This window comes from Strongylocentrotus purpuratus, unplaced genomic scaffold (genome assembly GCF_000002235.5).
Source record: "Strongylocentrotus purpuratus isolate Spur 01 unplaced genomic scaffold, Spur_5.0 spur5_scaffold_18, whole genome shotgun sequence".
NCBI classification, from domain to species: Eukaryota; Metazoa; Echinodermata; class Echinoidea; order Camarodonta; family Strongylocentrotidae; genus Strongylocentrotus; species Strongylocentrotus purpuratus.
In genome coordinates this window covers 8,139,572-8,156,166 of record NW_022145603.1, presented here as the reverse complement: position 1 = coordinate 8,156,166, position 16,595 = coordinate 8,139,572, and the positions used below count along the sequence as shown (strand labels likewise).

Here is a 16,595-nt window from a genome sequence, read left to right as displayed (position 1 = left end):
TACTCTATTCAGTTACATGTATGCTTGGTAAGCTGAATCCTTAAAAAATCCTTAATAACAATGTAGTTTTTATACATTGATTATATTGATCATGCTACTACCAATGAAATGAGAATAATTATGAAAATACATACCTTTATTTGCTTTTAAAGGTAAAGACCGGTTTTAGAAATGCCCCCTCTCAAAAAATGAAATGGAAGCTCTTTATTACCAATCATGTGAAAGAATATGTTTTGAGTAATACGTGATGATACAAGTGTTGCCGGGTAACCGCCTATTGAACTATTTGGTAAATTATTATATCTATTTGGACCGGATAGATATCGCGCACGTGCCGCATATTCCAATAAACATCTTTTTGTGTACAGTGCTTGTAACTTTACCAAGACTGGGCCAAATTTCTTATCATTTTGATGATTCCAGAACTTTGAAATACACACCAATACTTATATATGCTAGATGATCAACCTTTCTGATCGATTCCACAACATTTCTTTCACAATGCAATCGCATGACCAGAACTGATCTTTACCTTTAAGCGTGAGGGGTTCCATGACGCCATAGCGTCTTGAAAAAGTATGAGCTTGGAATATTTCATCTATAAAGCTTTAGCAGTTAAGTACACTCTCAGTAAACATAAAATTGTTGAGTAGACTCATCCATGCATGGCTCAGACGACCCCGGATCAAAACTGAATCATGTCTTTAAGATGGCAAGGTTAAAGGTCAATGCTCGTAGGGAACCCAAGTCGGGCTTGTACAGGATTATGTTATCCTTTAATTTTTATTCTGCTTTAATACCGCTATATAGAATGCAAGGTGACTTCTTGAGTTTGTTGACATTCAAAACATGTGCAATTATCTTTCCACCTACACTTTTAACAGTTTTCTGATTAGTTTTAGTTTCAGTTTTGTCTTTGGTATGACAGATTATACATGTACAGTAGTTATAAATTAAAGTTATACATGGAGGACCTCAAATTACAATTCATTTGCAATTCTTGCCATAAGAATAGGACAACTTTGCACTAAGGCCGATTCATTTAGTTTTTTCCTCCAAAACTGTTAAAACGTTAAAAAATAATCGCCAAAATTTGAGTTAATTGGTCTAGCAGCGCATTCACTTGGTTGGCTCTCTGTCTTCCCCTTCAAACTGGCTCAGGCGACCCCGGTTCAAAACTGAATCATGTCTTTATGATGGTAACGTTTAAGGGTCGGTCCCCAGATGTAAATAATCACATCTGATTGATGCATATCTGTAAAAGCCCAATTACACACATGCTTATCAACAATTTAAAGTTCAAAGTTCATAAGTTGCACAATCAACCCTCACTTACGAGGTTTTTGCCAAGTACATGTACATTCCCCCTTAAAGTGACTCAGTAACATACATTGCCTGAAATTTTGACTAAAAATCCTGGATTGAGCTCATGCTGCAATCATGATTACGTATAAATTATAAACCCTTTGGTCATTGCAGTCAGGAATCCCCTGACTTTTACAAGTCGATCGCCTGTCTGATTATCAAGATATTTATGATTGGAAATTGAAATTTCATTTTTTGTTTTCCTAACAGTTTTTATAACACTACAGACAGTCTATTGGGGAAAATGAGTATGATAAAACCGGTCACTCAAAGATTTTTTTCCTTTTTTTTAAGGAACTCTTCAAGGGCAATTTGTTTAGGGCTTCAATATTACACCATATCAGAGCCAGTGACATGTAGGGCCATGCATCTCAGATTTAACATTGCTAAATAATGCCTTTAATACTTTGTGCGACATACCTTGGTGGACTGACTTTTACCTCCTTTTTCTTCCTTTTTCTTTTCAGTTTTCGGTTAAACGTTTGGAAATATCGTAGATAGTTTGGGTTTTAACGGTCATTAACGGTTGGGTTTTACGTTTTGACTCAGTCTAACTTTGGACTAAGTAATGATGCTTTAATGAGCTTTTGTGAGACTGTCAATGTAATACCGAAACCGAAATAACTCAAAGTTTCTGTTTAAATTACAACCTTAGAATTTCGTTTGATTTTTACACAAGTGTAGTTTTGTATTGATGAGTACCGGTAGTATAAATTACTGTATATTTGCATTCCATCAATTACATATGTAAATTGTTGTACCGGTATTGTTTCTTGTCCAAATCGACGGAAATAAATTTGTTTTAATATTATGAATTTGAGTGAGGTAAACCAATTTAACATGTACATGTAGCATGATAACAGCTTTTGTTTCTTGAAAAACGTGATCACACCCACAAAATCGCCGAAGTCACATGTTGTGATTTAAGGGGTACATGACTGTATTTGGTCAGAGTTGTGAATTTGTAGTTGCGTGTATTACCCGAAAGAGTATACTTCTATTAAATTCAAACATTTTAGAACCACCAAAGCTTTAGGATCTGCTAATCTCTTTTAAGAAATTTCTTTAGAATTCTACTTTAATTCTTGTTTTGTCACTTTGCACAAAAATTAAGCAAGTCAGACTCGGCATGACGAAGCAGACACTTTTTTTCTTCTTTTTTTTGGAGTCCAAAAAAAATGCAACGACTCAGCAGTCGCTGAACGAGCGGGGGGCGGGGGGGGGGTTAGTGGCATAATTTTTTTTTTTTTTTTAATTAAAAAAAAAAAAAAAAAAAAAAAATCAAAAGGGGGGGGGGGGGGGGGGTTTCACACAAAACATACACAAAACATACACATAAAAAAAACTTAAGGGGGGGGGTTAAACCCCCCCCCTTCCTGCGTACGCGCCTGCCACAACTGAATTATAATGTTTTATAGTGGTGGGATATGTTCATATAACGAGAGCTTTTCGTATACTCCTAACTTTAAAGGGAAGGTTGAGTTCTGGGAAAAGGTGAAAATAATTTGTGAGCGTTATCATTCTTATTATGCAAGTGTGGAAGAACATCAGATAACTATAAGACATGTTCCCTGAAAAGAATGGCTCTTTAAATGCTTTTATATTCTAAATATGTCATGTAACTCGTAAAATCCTGGGGGTAGGTTTTCTACGCCAGTGGCGGATCCAGGGGGGGGCCGGGGGGCCGGCCCCCCCCCCCCCCCCCCCCCTTGAGAAAAAAAATCATGTAAAATCACGTGATTTTGACCTTTTTTGGGGGTTGGGGCCCCCCCCCCCCTCTGGCGCTCAAGGGGGGGGGGGTTGAAATTTTTTGAGGAATGTGTGCTACCCCCCCCCACTGAGCGAATTTTTGGCCGGCGCGTTTTTCAAATTTTCGGAAGCAAAAAAAAAAAAAAAAAAAATTGTGCTCTGTACCCCACCCCCCACCCCCCCCCCCCCACCCCCCCCCCCCCCCCCCCCCCACTGAGCGACTTTTCGTCCGGCGCGATTTTCAAATTTTCGGGAGCAAAAAAAAAAAAAAGTTGGGCCCCCTCCCCTTAAGAAATCCTGGATCCGCGCCTGTTCTACGCCACGTGTTCGTGTAGTCCCATATGCATCTTTCTGTGTACAGTGTTTGTAACTTTACCAAGACTTGGCCAAATTTCTTATCATTTTGATGATTCCAGAACCTTGCAATACACACAAATTCTTATATGAACCTTTTCTGGTCGATTTCACACCGTTTCTTTCACAATGCAATCGCATGACCAGAACTCAACTTCATCTTTAAATTCACTTACGGTATCTTCAACATAACCTTATTTTAGACCTCACATTTCTTCTCTATTTTTGTTGTGTGTCAGGAATTTATATATCTATATATGTACATCATAAATGTATGTAGTATTTCAGAAATGGCGTTTTTTGAGATAAAATAGTTATAATCCGCGATAAACATTTTTTTCATCGATAAACAGTGGCAATCTGAATTATCGGACAATTGGCGCGCCATATACTCTGCTACTACGTTACTCGACTAGACTGCCTGACGCTGGTTAATGGTTAGGACTAGTTCGATCGCTAGATAATACTACAGCTAAGCCTCTAGCTGTACAATTCTGCCATGAACCTTCTTCGAATAACCAAACATCTTGAAGAATGAATGGAGGGTCGCAAAATATAAAGTGCAGAGCTAGAGGTAGACAAACCACCGAAATTGCCGGTATCGCATGACTAATTCGCGAGGCTCCTTCTCGACGACGACGTGCATCTAGTTTGTTTAGTTTTACAAATACCTAGGTCTGTCTCTGAACTAACAATATGAGTGACTCGGAGAGGAAAAGAAAAAAGAAAGCGAGGGATCATCGGTGGCGGGCAAAGCATAACCCAAAGAATATTAGTGTGTTCCACGAAGATTCGGACGAAATTCGAACCATCGGGAAGGAGAACCATTTGACGGACAAAAAAGTAATCAGCCTGCTGCTCGCAACGTACAGGTAAGTCAACTCGTTCTTCGTATTCGTACACTAGCTGTAGACACATACGTGCTGCAGTAGCCAGGAGGACACATGGGTGCGCTATCTTGGCTGCTGTGAATTCTCAACATTTCAAACGCCACTGTAGCCAAACTAAACTAATTTCACTCAAAATTGGTACTTTAGTGACGATTGGTGACACCTAAATAGCAGTAAAATACAAATTTGTTCAACTTTCCGATGCTAGAAAGAACAATTTAAAAAGTCAAATTGGGAGTCCACTGTCAAACTTGCCGATCAGCCGCATCGGCATGATTGAGTGCATCTGTGTGTTATGAGTGTATTGACTATTCATGTATTCAAATGGTGCCTATTAACACGTAGTGCAGTGCTAGAGGTCAACTTAATACGCTTTAGCATTTGACTCTATATTTGCTGGAGGGATTGCCATCAGAAACCTAGCCTCTTGTCGATGGCCCTTGCGCTGTTGGTGTCCGTAAATTTTGGCGAGCAAAGCGATCCAGAGAACCGAGAGGGCCTCGTAACAAGTGATCTGAATTTCTTATGTTTTTCATTGTTTGGTGAATATTCCGACCACACTGATATTCGGTGAAAATCATCAAATCAGAGAGAGAGCTACATGTACTAATGATCGATGTAATATCTACGGCTCTGTGCATGGGAATTTCCTCCGTGACTGGCCACCTAGTTGGGCAATCACAATACGTACACACACACAATCGCTGCGGTGGTTAGCCTACATTATTCACATAGGTCTAGTCTATCCATGCATAATATCCACACACACATAATCGCTGCAGTGGTTACATTATTCATGTAGTCTGTACATGGATAATTCAGTAGGAAATCGGGTCTCATGAATATATAATTCAGATCACCCGTTAAAAGGCCCTCGGCGCAAGTGCTTCGGTTCTATAGCTGGCTCGCTTCGCTCGTCAGAATTTACGGACTCCAACAGCGCGAGGGACATTGACTTTTATTGCGTGTAAAGAATACCGGGGCCTAACTGTAAGAAGATAGGATAGGTTTTGCACACAACACTATCGGACACATGCACTTTCCCATGCAGTCCCGCCGCAGCATAATGTCCTTTGGCAAGACATTGATCTACATTTGCCACTCTCCACCCAGGTGTTAAATGGGTACCCGGTAGGATGCGAAAGCTAATGTGGTTAAATTAGCAAGTGTGCGCTTGTAAAAATGATGCCTGGCTGGAATGCTCCCCAGGGAGTGGAGAATGTGCATACATAGTGTGCGGGTAAGCCTGAATCCAATGGCCGGGGTAATAATATACTTATCTGTAAAGCGCTTTGAGAGGGCCTCCGGTCCTGAAAAGCGCTATATAAGAACGAGCTATTATTATTATGCAGTGAGCACATGCACAGCGAAGGTTTGTTGATGTGGAATGGGGAAATGAACAAAAAATGAAATAAAAAATAAAAACCTGTACCCGGTGCACGTGTATCCAGTCATACTATATGTCCGGACGTGTACACGACTACCAAGAATACATGCTTTATATCATAGCCCTAGCCGTCGCTACAGCAAATAATAAACTCTTGATTATTGCTTCCTGACATTTTTCCTTCACAATGCAATCACAATATCAGATCTCTGTTCTATCTTAAATTGAAACTGTTTTCTTCTTTTTATCTCTTTTCAGATTCCTGCACATGAAGAAGAGTATGTGTGTAGATCAATCAACTCAAACCATGCCTGATATATACAGCTGTAGCCATTGTGGTAGCTCTCTACTTGCCAAACCTATGCCACCTTTAGCAAGGCCACAACCTAGTGGCCCACAACAGTTGCCTGGTCTAGAGTCAAGTCAGGCAAGGTGCATCAATAAAAAAGATAATGGAGACGATTACACCTATGATGATGGTATTGTGACATTGGACAATGAGAAAGAACTCCTTGGTCCTGACAAATGGGTGTCAGAAGCGCCGGATCATCCGGTCGCCATCTTCGTGAAAGAAGAAGTTATGTCAGACTTGGAGCAATCAAACTCCATGCATTCTGATAAGGAAGAGTCTTTCTTTGATCCAAGGCAGGACCAAGAATTCAGATCTGATAGCAAGCTCGAGCATTCTGAAACAGGGTGGTATGAAGAGGAGGAAGAGGAGGAGGAAGAAGAAGAGGAGGATGAGGATGAAATGGAAGATGATGAGGAAATAGATTATGAAGCTCTAGAGCGTTTAGACCCTACATATGACCCTTTTATAGGCAGTAGGCCCCATCAATTGGTAAGCATTGTAAATTTTTAAATATAATGTGAAAACAATTCTTACAACATCGATGTTTGTTTGTGAAGGCAACTTGGCGAATACTGAGCCAACAGGTATTACGCTCCCGTACGGTTATATGTATAAAGGGACACTAGTACGCACGGGAGCGCAATACTTGTTGGCTCAGTGTGCTGCCCTCTATATACCCACGCATGAGCAACTTTAAGCGAAGTATACAATGTAATTTTGGGACGGTAACACCAGGTCACGCAACTTTATATTACGTTACTCCTTTTGTCAGTGGCGTAGCGTGGGCTCAGTCAGGGGGGGGGGGGGCACCAGTCTCTAGTGCAATAGATCATCCCTTTTTTTATAGTCAAGGCACCCTTGCAGCTAAAAAGTTATCACTCCACTCAAAATTCTTTAAAGACTAAAGAGGATTTTTTTTCTCCAACTCTCATACCCATATATATGTTTGGATGATTGTTGTGTGGGTCATGAGCCCATATAACCTGAAATAAATACTACGTTATCTGAATCGTGCATGAATATTGCAAGCTAGTAACAAAAAAAACAAACACTTTTTCTATGGCAAAAATGTTATTTGTTCATCAATATTCACTAGATAAAATGTAAAATGATATATTTGATCATCTCATTCAACAAGTGAAGCAAACGAGAGAGAAAAAGATACTATCTTGTGTTTTTAATTTCACCTTCATATGAACTACAATAAATAAGGTTACATTTTGGTTGTGTGCTGCCTGAGGCATGAAGATATTTGAGCAGTGAGGTGCCCAATTATTATTGTATCATATGAGGATATTCATAGATCCCCCTGCCTAAAACTACCGTTTCTAAATTTTACGTTTGAGTGAAGTAAGCAAGTGTAAATAAAAGACACTTTACTTTTCCTGAAATTTTAGTTCCTCATCAAAACGCCCAAAGTGATATATATTAGGGCACCATGCAGATTTTGATACTTTGTTTTTATGAAGTTGACATTATTCCAATAATTATTCTTGATAAAACTAGAATTCTCTCGCGGTACCCCAGTTGAAAAAACGTTGTACAAGGTGGTCAAAATTTAAGGAGGCAGATTGACCAGGCCGTTATTTCAGCCGAGAATCATCCTGAAAATCAACAGGACAGTGAGTTGTATAATTTCGCGCTTGCTCAGACCGATACTTTGCCTGGCCCTCCGTCCTGCTTTTGAAAGCTCACTAATAATTGACATAACGTTTTGTCCTCCCCCTTCTAGGCACAAAATGAAACGTAGCCCTCTTCTGTAAGGCTTGTTATCGTATCTTATAAATGTGGAGCAACAAAAATGTGTTATTCATTTTATTTACCATACAAAAAGTTTTCAATAATAGTGTAAAAATTGAAAAATAAGAAAAAATTTGCTCTCCACAATGTATATACTGTACATACGGTAGATGTTTATAAACTAGTTGGAAATTTGGAATGGTATCATAATGTTCTTTCTTTATTTGTCTGTATAATAATAATAATAATAACAGTGGGTTCTTGTATAGTGCTCAGGTCTGTTATACGTGACACTCTTGGCGCTCCCAATTATTACCCTGGCTTTAGCACGGCTGCCATACTGCGCTCTAGCATTTCAAGTAGTGCTGTAACATCACGGATATCTCCAATTCCGTTTAACCGCCTGTCAAAACCGGACGGTTTTCGGTTAAACGATTTATTTAAAAAAAAAAAAAAAAAAAAAAAAAAAAAAAAATCGTTTTTTTTTTTTTTTTTTTTTTTTTTTTTTGCCGTGTGAAAAAGCAGGAAGGTGATTTAACTGAAGGCGCCGATTTGCTCTTGTGAACTAGTCACAAATAATAGTAACAATGTCGTTTTAGAATAATGTGTAAGATCATTAAAGTAAATTAAAAACAGTAGAGGACCTAGGATAGAACCTTGTGGTACACCATGTGTTAAACTTGGATGAATATATATTGAGATCTATTACAAAGATTACTTTCAAACCAAGATGACAGACAAATTGGAGTGTTGTTCTAATTTCCAAGTGGTAAGTCATCACACCGATTACTGAGCTGGGAGACATTGCCAGGCATAGTGCCAGGTGGAGGGGCATAAATCGAAACTTAAAAAAAAAAAATTATTAAAAAAAAAAAAAAAAAAAAAATATTAAAAAAAAAAAAATATTAAAAAAAAAACAAAAAAAAAAAAAAAAACGGGAAAACGAAACCGTCCAATTGAAAACGGAATCCGCCATGGGCGGTCGGATACCGGACGGTTAAACGTTTGACTACAGCACTAATTTCAAGGAATTAATTCCTGCCAGGTACCCATTTACATCACTTGGGCTGAGTGTGGCAAATGTAGATCAATGTCTTGCTAAGGGACATTAGTGCTGCGGCGGGACTTGAACCGCGGACCTTGTGATCGACAGTTTGGTGATATATCCACTCGACCACGATGCCTCTATACATCCATAAGTCTTGACTCTCGACAGTACTTGAAGACCATCATGTTATGCATATTTCGAATCCCGTAATTCTTGACAATATCACATTCAAATGAATGTACAGTCCAATCTGCTTTAATAATAATATTGGATTCTTATATAGCGCACGTATCGACCTTGCAAGGTCCTCAAGGCGCTCCAACATTACCCGGCTATGCTAGGCTGCCGATTTCAACGCTCACAGTATTTTAAGGAATTCCTTCTTACCGGTACCCATTTAACACCTGGGTGGAGAGTGGCAAATGTAGATCAATGTCTTGCCAAAGGACATAAGTGCCGCGGCGGGACTCAAACTGCTGACCTTGTGATTGACAGTCCGGCGACGTATCCACTCATACACGACACCTTTAGTGACCACCTGTCTACAATTTTTGTTTCCCTTGGGCGGTCGCTGTAGACAGGTTTGACTGTATGTGTAATCTCTTGGTTTCATTTATTTATACAGCAGTCAAAGAACAGCAAGGTTAAACCGGGATTCATCAAGGCTAAACCAGGATCCAGCAAGGCCAAGTCTTCCAAGTAAGTATTCCTATAAATAAAAAAAAATCAATGGGGAAACTCCATGGTATTTTTTCCTCTTATGTCACCAACCACGTGTAAAATAGTAGTGTATCTGATCATTTGCATACGGTAAAAGAAAATCTACTATCGGTAGCAAATTGCTATGAAAACAAAGCAGATACATTTGAGAAGCAGATTGGTGAAAGTTTGAATGGAATCGGACATTTGGTAGAAAAAGTTATGACTTTGAAAAATGAAATCACTATACCGGTACGCATGTAAGGGAATATACAATTGGCTGAATTCAGTAATATCACTGTGATGTAGTGGCAGTTAAGTCTCTCATTAGATGCTGCTTGTAAGTATCGGCTTGCATGGTGATGTCGATATATGGTAGGCTTGCGGGTGCACCATGTGAGAGAGAGAGAGGATTGAAGGGTCCTGAAAAGGACTCTCTGTAATCTTTCTTGAGGGTGAGTAGTCCTGAAAAGGACTGTTGGTGTAGTCTTGATTATCTTTCTTAGCTTATAGTTCTAAGGAGAACTATAGCGCTTGGAGAGGATACATGTACACTACTGCCTAAAGGTTTTGGCAGCGGGCTGCGGGCGCGGGCAAGCTACCCGCGGGTCGCGTATTTTTTTTGAGTGTCAATTGCCAAAAATGTGAGCAAGTTCGGGCAGATTTCGGGCAGATTTCGGGCAGATTTCGGGTAGATTTCGGGCAGATTTCGGGCAGCTGAATTGAACGCACGCGCGGAATTTGGGGGAGCGCCCGAACTTCGGGAAGTTCCCTAACTTCGAGCTGCTTTGTTTACTTTGTTGCTATGCGCCGTTGCTTTGCGCGCAATGTCTGTGAAAAAATGCGCATCTGCGTGGAATGCTAGTGCTACGCGGCTTTGTGATGTCATAATGGTTATCTCCAAACGTCACAATAGTCACTCTAACTCGATGTTTTTGTCAAGAAAACAACCATTAAACAGATTTAATTAACATGCGGTGAACGTCTGCCGAGTTGGCGTTCTCGAACTCATGTCATTTTGTCCAAGTTAAAATAAACACGATGGAAGGACATAGCTAAAAAATTAAATCAATTTACAATTTAAGTATTTAGTGTTGAAGTATTATCACTTATTTTGGTACAGTTGTCGCCTAACTTTTTTGTCAACTGCGGACTACCGCAGATTTTTTTCTTCTCCAGGCGGCTAATTACAAAATAGACAAAATTAACTGTCTGGTACGAGGATAAATGCTTCGATAAAACCAGGGAGGTGACCCACACGCATCCGGTAACCCTTGCTTCACACGCAAAGGGGGATTGACTGGCGATTTTTACCGGAATCTGGCGAACAGTTTGCCTTTGCTTTTCTTCATCTGGAATCAACCGAAAATATCAAAACATCCAAATAATTATAAAGACTTACTTCAGGGTTCGTACACATACACATTTTAAAAATTCCATGACTTTTCATGACTTTCCAGAGCAGGATAATGTAAATTTCCATGACCATTTTCAATGATGAACATGTCTTAATTTAAAGCGTACAACTATACATCATCGCAATACTAGAAAGCAAATCAAAAAACTATAAGGCGCACCCCTATTTCGAAGATCCCCCCCCCCCCCCCCAAAAAAAAAAAAAAAAAATCAGAAAAAAAAAAATCTGGAAAAAAAAATCTGTCATCTTTAGTTTAAAAAAAAACATTGTTAGTTGTTACTAGACCTAGGTCTAACTTAGTTCACAAGCACTTCAACTGTGCCTCGTATAATGAAAAGTCAAAGTATTTTTCGAACACTGAAATAAGACGCGATCTGATGTGGTTAACAAAAAGCCACCAAAAAAAAGCCAACATTGGTCTTTTTGTTAACATCAGATCGGCTCTTATTTCAGTGACAGTGTTAAAAAATACTTTCATTTTATTACGAGGCACGGTTGAAGTGCTTGTGAACTGAGTTAGACCCAGTAACAATGTTGTTTTTAAAACTAAAGATGACAGAATTTTCCTCAGAGTCCAAACAGAAATGTGGACAGGCTAGTTTTCGTGTGGTGATTCGTTATCTCTTGTGTGAGCTGCATCATACAGGTGAGTGAGCTGAAGACACGGTAGAGCTTCGGCCGGCAAAGTGCCTTGTGACAGGGCATAATTTATCGAGACTGAAAACAAAAACTGAAAAAACCCACTCTTCCTTTCAAATTAGGAACGTAGTTTAACTTCAAATAGTATATCCTATTCTTTATTGCATTATGTAATTCATGTTGAGACACAGAGATTTTTGAAAACCACTAAAAAGTAGCATTTGAGGACTCAAATATCCTGTTCCTGACTATTTAAGGCGCACTCCCGACTTTCGATATTTTGCTGACGGAAAAAAGGTGTGCCTTAATTGCGGACGTTAGGGAAAGCAGCAACCACGAGGCTAGGCTAGTTAACTACTGGCTGTATGCTCGTGCTCGCACCATGGACGCCAAATGTGGAATCAAATGCGATTCAGGGTTGCGATATTCGAGTAAAGAGCAACACAATTTTTAAAGGGGTTCTTAAGAAAACACGAGTGGCTCATGATGCATAGTTATTTACATTTAAATTATTGTTTTATGAATATTCTGTGGCCGCTCGCGTGGCCCCTGTCAAATTCCACCAGCCTTCAGCATGGACCTACTACGAACCATCATGACGACAGAGAAAGTGCATGTTACGCAATGTTTACGCCTTTTCTGTTCTTTCTACAAACCGCAGCGGCATGCATGTCTGAAGTGAGAGGGCAACTTCACGAAACAAAGCTTTAGTAAACAAATCAAATTTCTAAAGGGAACCGCTTTGTGTGGAAAAGGAAAGTTATTGCCCAGTCACTGAAGAGATGTTGAGTTGTTCTGATGCTGGATGATACCGATTTATCGATGGTGACCGTAGTGATGATGATGGTGATGATATTGATGGACGATGATGAAAATGCTGGCTGTATGTATTGATGGCTGTTGGGGACACTGTGACGATAAATAATCAAGCAGGACACAAAGTTCTAAACCCAGTATGAGACCACGCTGTCAAGATACTTCAGCACGTATCAGCACGGTTCAATCTGTAATTGAACAAAACAAATAAAGGAAACATCCAATCAATACTGGAATACATGTACACATGCTTATCAATGACATTATTGTTACAATAATTATCCATCTTGTCTGGTCTCAATCAATAAATGCATAACTGAATATGAATTAACTTGTTTGTGTCAATTATTTGTGTCATATCCAAAAACCTCTCCTGAAACAATATCTGATCTTAAATACAATTATTTGATACAAAAGGCTTGCTTGCTTCTATCCTAGCACTGACTTTCAAATATGTAAACAATAACCGGTCAAAGCAATGCTCTCAAAACCCTAATTTCACAACACAAGGCCCAAGTTTAGCTTAGCAAAATACCGTAAACAATGTATTCAAAGCCTAACTTTTATCTCCCTAAATGAGACATTTATTTATTATTCATCACTAATAACCAGCTTGAACATTTATATCAACCTTGTAAGAAATAATATGCTTCAGCTATCATACAGCCTTATTTATCATGGCTCACTTCATAATCTGTCAACAAAAGAGGCGTGACTACTTCCGGTCACTAAACGTGTACAGTGCATGCATGCATTACTTGCACGTATTATGTATACCACTGCTACATTACGTACTTCAATACAAATCTTTCGCAACAAATTTACATCACTAACCATCAACATAATTAATAGAAATTATCACTGATTATCATTCAACAACTCTTTAAAGGAATAGCAATGTAATTGTCTACTTACAACGTTGGGCTCATCAAAAAGAATTAATTTATCATCACAACCTCACGGTCGTCAGACCGTTCCAAACAAGAAAAATCAGTGGCATGCGAAGAAACGCCCTCAATAGTCAAATACATGTCAATTCCCCAAAAAGCCTCGTCTATGACGTCAGCATTTCCCGACTTATCGTTACATGATTTTATCAAACACAGGAGAAAACTTCCTGTCAGTAACATACCGGCCCCTTAAATGTGAGCTAAAAGCAATCATTTATAACATCATATATCAAAAGGAATATTTTGACAATTTAAATGCTCTGTTACACATAACTGTCTTTACTTGTACCTGAAACACATTATCAATATGTTAATTTGCTTGCAGTAAATGTGTATATACTGGAAGACAACACAGATCTAAAGAAAATTCCATATTCTCAGATATTTTACTCCTAAGAATCCCATAGTTTAGCAATTTCTTGCAATGTCAGAAAACATCAATATTGATAAATTCTCATCTCCTTTTTAAATAATCTCCCTCTTTAGAAAGTAAATCTCTGCACAAAATGCAATTGCATGATAAAATAGTGATTTCTATCTTGAAAACAACCTATTAAATAATGTTAATACATGTATATAAAACAAACATCACAACAATATACATGCACATCGATACATAAATTTGATATTGATGTGTTGTCTGTACGAAAAAGAGTCCAATAAGGCTCCTGTTGCTAAGCAACCAGTCCACTAGCCTGCTATACAGGTGAATACTTGAAATGTCCTTTTTCAGAGTAATAAATGAGTCCACTCTATGCAGAATTATTAGTCCTTTCAAATAACAGTCCATGGTGTAAACTGTACTTTGATTTCTCTGTTCATTTGTCAAAATGTCTATTCATCTTGAAATGTCTCTCTATCGAAGTTCAGTTCTGTCAAATAGAGTGCTCTAAGAAACAAACACAGGGGTAAAACTTGTACCTATCTGGGGATAGAATATACCTATCTATGATTCACTGATTCCAAAAGACACAGCTTATGAATTGGCCTAACAAGGGTCGATGATTTGGTTTGCACCCTAACTGACCTAACTAGCCCATCCTTGCCTGGGAAAATCTCTACAACGCGACCGACAGCCCAGTGGTTTCGTGGTGCTTCTTCCATGATGTGAACGATGTCACCCACGCTAACATCACGCTCACGCTCGTTCCACCTTTGTCGCGCTTGGAGTGTAGGAAGATACTCTTTCCTCCATCTCTGCCAGAAAATGTCACTAAGGTACTGAACCTGTCTCCATCGTCGCCTGCTATACACATCTCGTGCCTCGAAGAGGTCAGGCGGCCCAGTACCATTACCCCGCAGCAGGAGCAAATGATTCGGAGTGAGGGGTTCTGGATCCACCGCATCATCCGACACTACCGTCAGAGGGCGCCCGTTGATGATGGACTCCACCTTACACATCAGCGTTGATAAGTTCTCGTCAGACAGCACTTGCTGTCTCATCAAGGCACCGAGCACCTTCTTCGTCGTTCTTATCTGGCGTTCCCAACATCCACCCATGTGCGAGGCCGCTGGTGGGTTAAACCTCCATTCAATGCCTTTCTGGAGTAGATGGTCATGAATTCTCTGCTGGTTCCATCTACTTAACCCCTCTCGCAGCTCTCTCTCTGCTCCGACGAAATTTGTGCCGTTGTCAGATCTGATGAGCTCTGGTCTTCCACGGCGAGCCATGAATCGATGAAGAGCGTTCAGAAATGAATCAGTGTCCATAGAATGCAAGATCTCTATGTGCACGGCTCTCACACATAGGCAAGTGAAGATACAGCCATATCTCTTCACTTGGCTTCTGCCCTGTTTGACAAGATAAGGGCCAAAGCAGTCCACTCCAACATTAGTAAATGGTGGCTTGTCAAACGCCACACGATCACTAGGTAAATCAGCCATCTTCTGCCCGAGAGTTGGAGACGACAGGCGTTTACACTTAAAACAGTCCCGTTCACCTGTCGCACAGTAGACCTCCCTCTGATCAACCAGAATCGCTGCCTCAGCATCGATAGGACATGCTCTCTGCCTAAATGTCCCATGTCATGAACATGTCTCACTAACAGTGTTACCACGTGATGCTTGGGTGGTAAGATGATGGGATGCTTCATCTCGTCACTCAGCTCTGCATTCCTAAGGCGGCCTCCAACACACAGCAACCCAGTTCTGCTCATCATAGGGTCTAACTTATAGAGAGGGCTGGACTTCTTCAACTTACTAGCCCTCTGCTTTCCATTCAAGGCTGGCTTCTCCTCAATTGCCTGGTATTCAGCTGGGTATGCCAGGCGCTGAACATATTTCAGGATTGCCTGCTCAGCCTCTCTCATGTCATCCACTGTAAGAAGCACCTTACAGTCAAATACCTTCTTCCGCACCTTGCACAGAAGATATTCCCGAAACTGCAAGATTCTAGCTACTGCCTTCTTTAGTTTGCACCAATCTGAAAAGTAGCTCAACAGTTCATCAGTAGCCGCAATTGGTACATCAACATCAGTCTCAGCGGCATAAGCCTTCACAGTTTTTACTTCAGGATCATCGTTTAGTAGGATATCATCAGCTTCTGGATCTTGGCTCTGCTGCTCTTCAGTCAACAGGATGAATTTTGGCCCATGAAGCCATCTCTCACTAGCCACGAGATCCCTAGCACTCATGCCTCTACTGACGTCATCAGCCGGATTCTCTTTCGTGTTGACATGATGCCACTGCTTTACATCACTGGCAGAGTGAATCATAGACAGTCTATTGGCAATAAAGGTGTGAAACCTTTTGTCTTCATTCTTAATGTATGCCAATACAATCATGCTGTCAGTCCAGAACACAGAGTCCTTTAGTGGTAGATCCAGTTCTCTCCTCACTAAGACATCTGACTTCACCGCAACAGTAGCAGCCATCAATTCGAGACGAGGAATCGTAGTCTTCTTCACTGGAGCGAGGCGAGACTTGGCAAAGACAAGACTGCTACAGACTTGCCCTTTAGAGTTCCTTACCACCAGGTATGTCACCGCTCCATAGGCATCTTCGGATGCATCAGCAAAGTGATGTAACTGATGCTCTGTCTTGGCACCATATCCTGCAGGAACCACACATCTAGGCACCTTGAAGTTTTCTACTTCAGGAAGTTGCTTTACCCACTGCCGCCATAACTGCAGTCCAACATCTGGAATTGGGTCATCCCATCCTAACTTCTTTGTTGCTAACTTCTGCATC

General features: G+C 40.1%; 2 protein-coding genes across 2 annotated transcripts; both read right to left on the bottom strand.

Annotated features, from left to right (window-relative positions):
- Positions 1-12,538: 12,538 nt before the first annotated feature.
- Positions 12,539-15,337, bottom strand: LOC115925398. Its single transcript, XM_030989131.1, has 2 exons — positions 13,372-15,337; positions 12,539-12,644 (listed from the first exon to the last, which is right to left on the bottom strand). The coding sequence occupies exon 1, from the start codon at positions 15,288-15,290 to the stop codon at positions 14,349-14,351; it is 942 nt and encodes a 313-aa protein (XP_030844991.1). The 5' UTR covers positions 15,291-15,337; the 3' UTR covers positions 12,539-12,644; positions 13,372-14,348.
- Positions 15,338-15,390: 53 nt separating this feature from the next.
- LOC115925501 lies at positions 15,391-16,594 on the bottom strand. The gene is made up of 2 exons (XM_030989475.1): positions 15,461-16,594; positions 15,391-15,417 (listed from the first exon to the last, which is right to left on the bottom strand). The coding sequence occupies exons 1-2, from the start codon at positions 16,592-16,594 to the stop codon at positions 15,391-15,393; spliced, it is 1,161 nt and encodes a 386-aa protein (XP_030845335.1).
- Position 16,595: the final 1 nt, after the last annotated feature.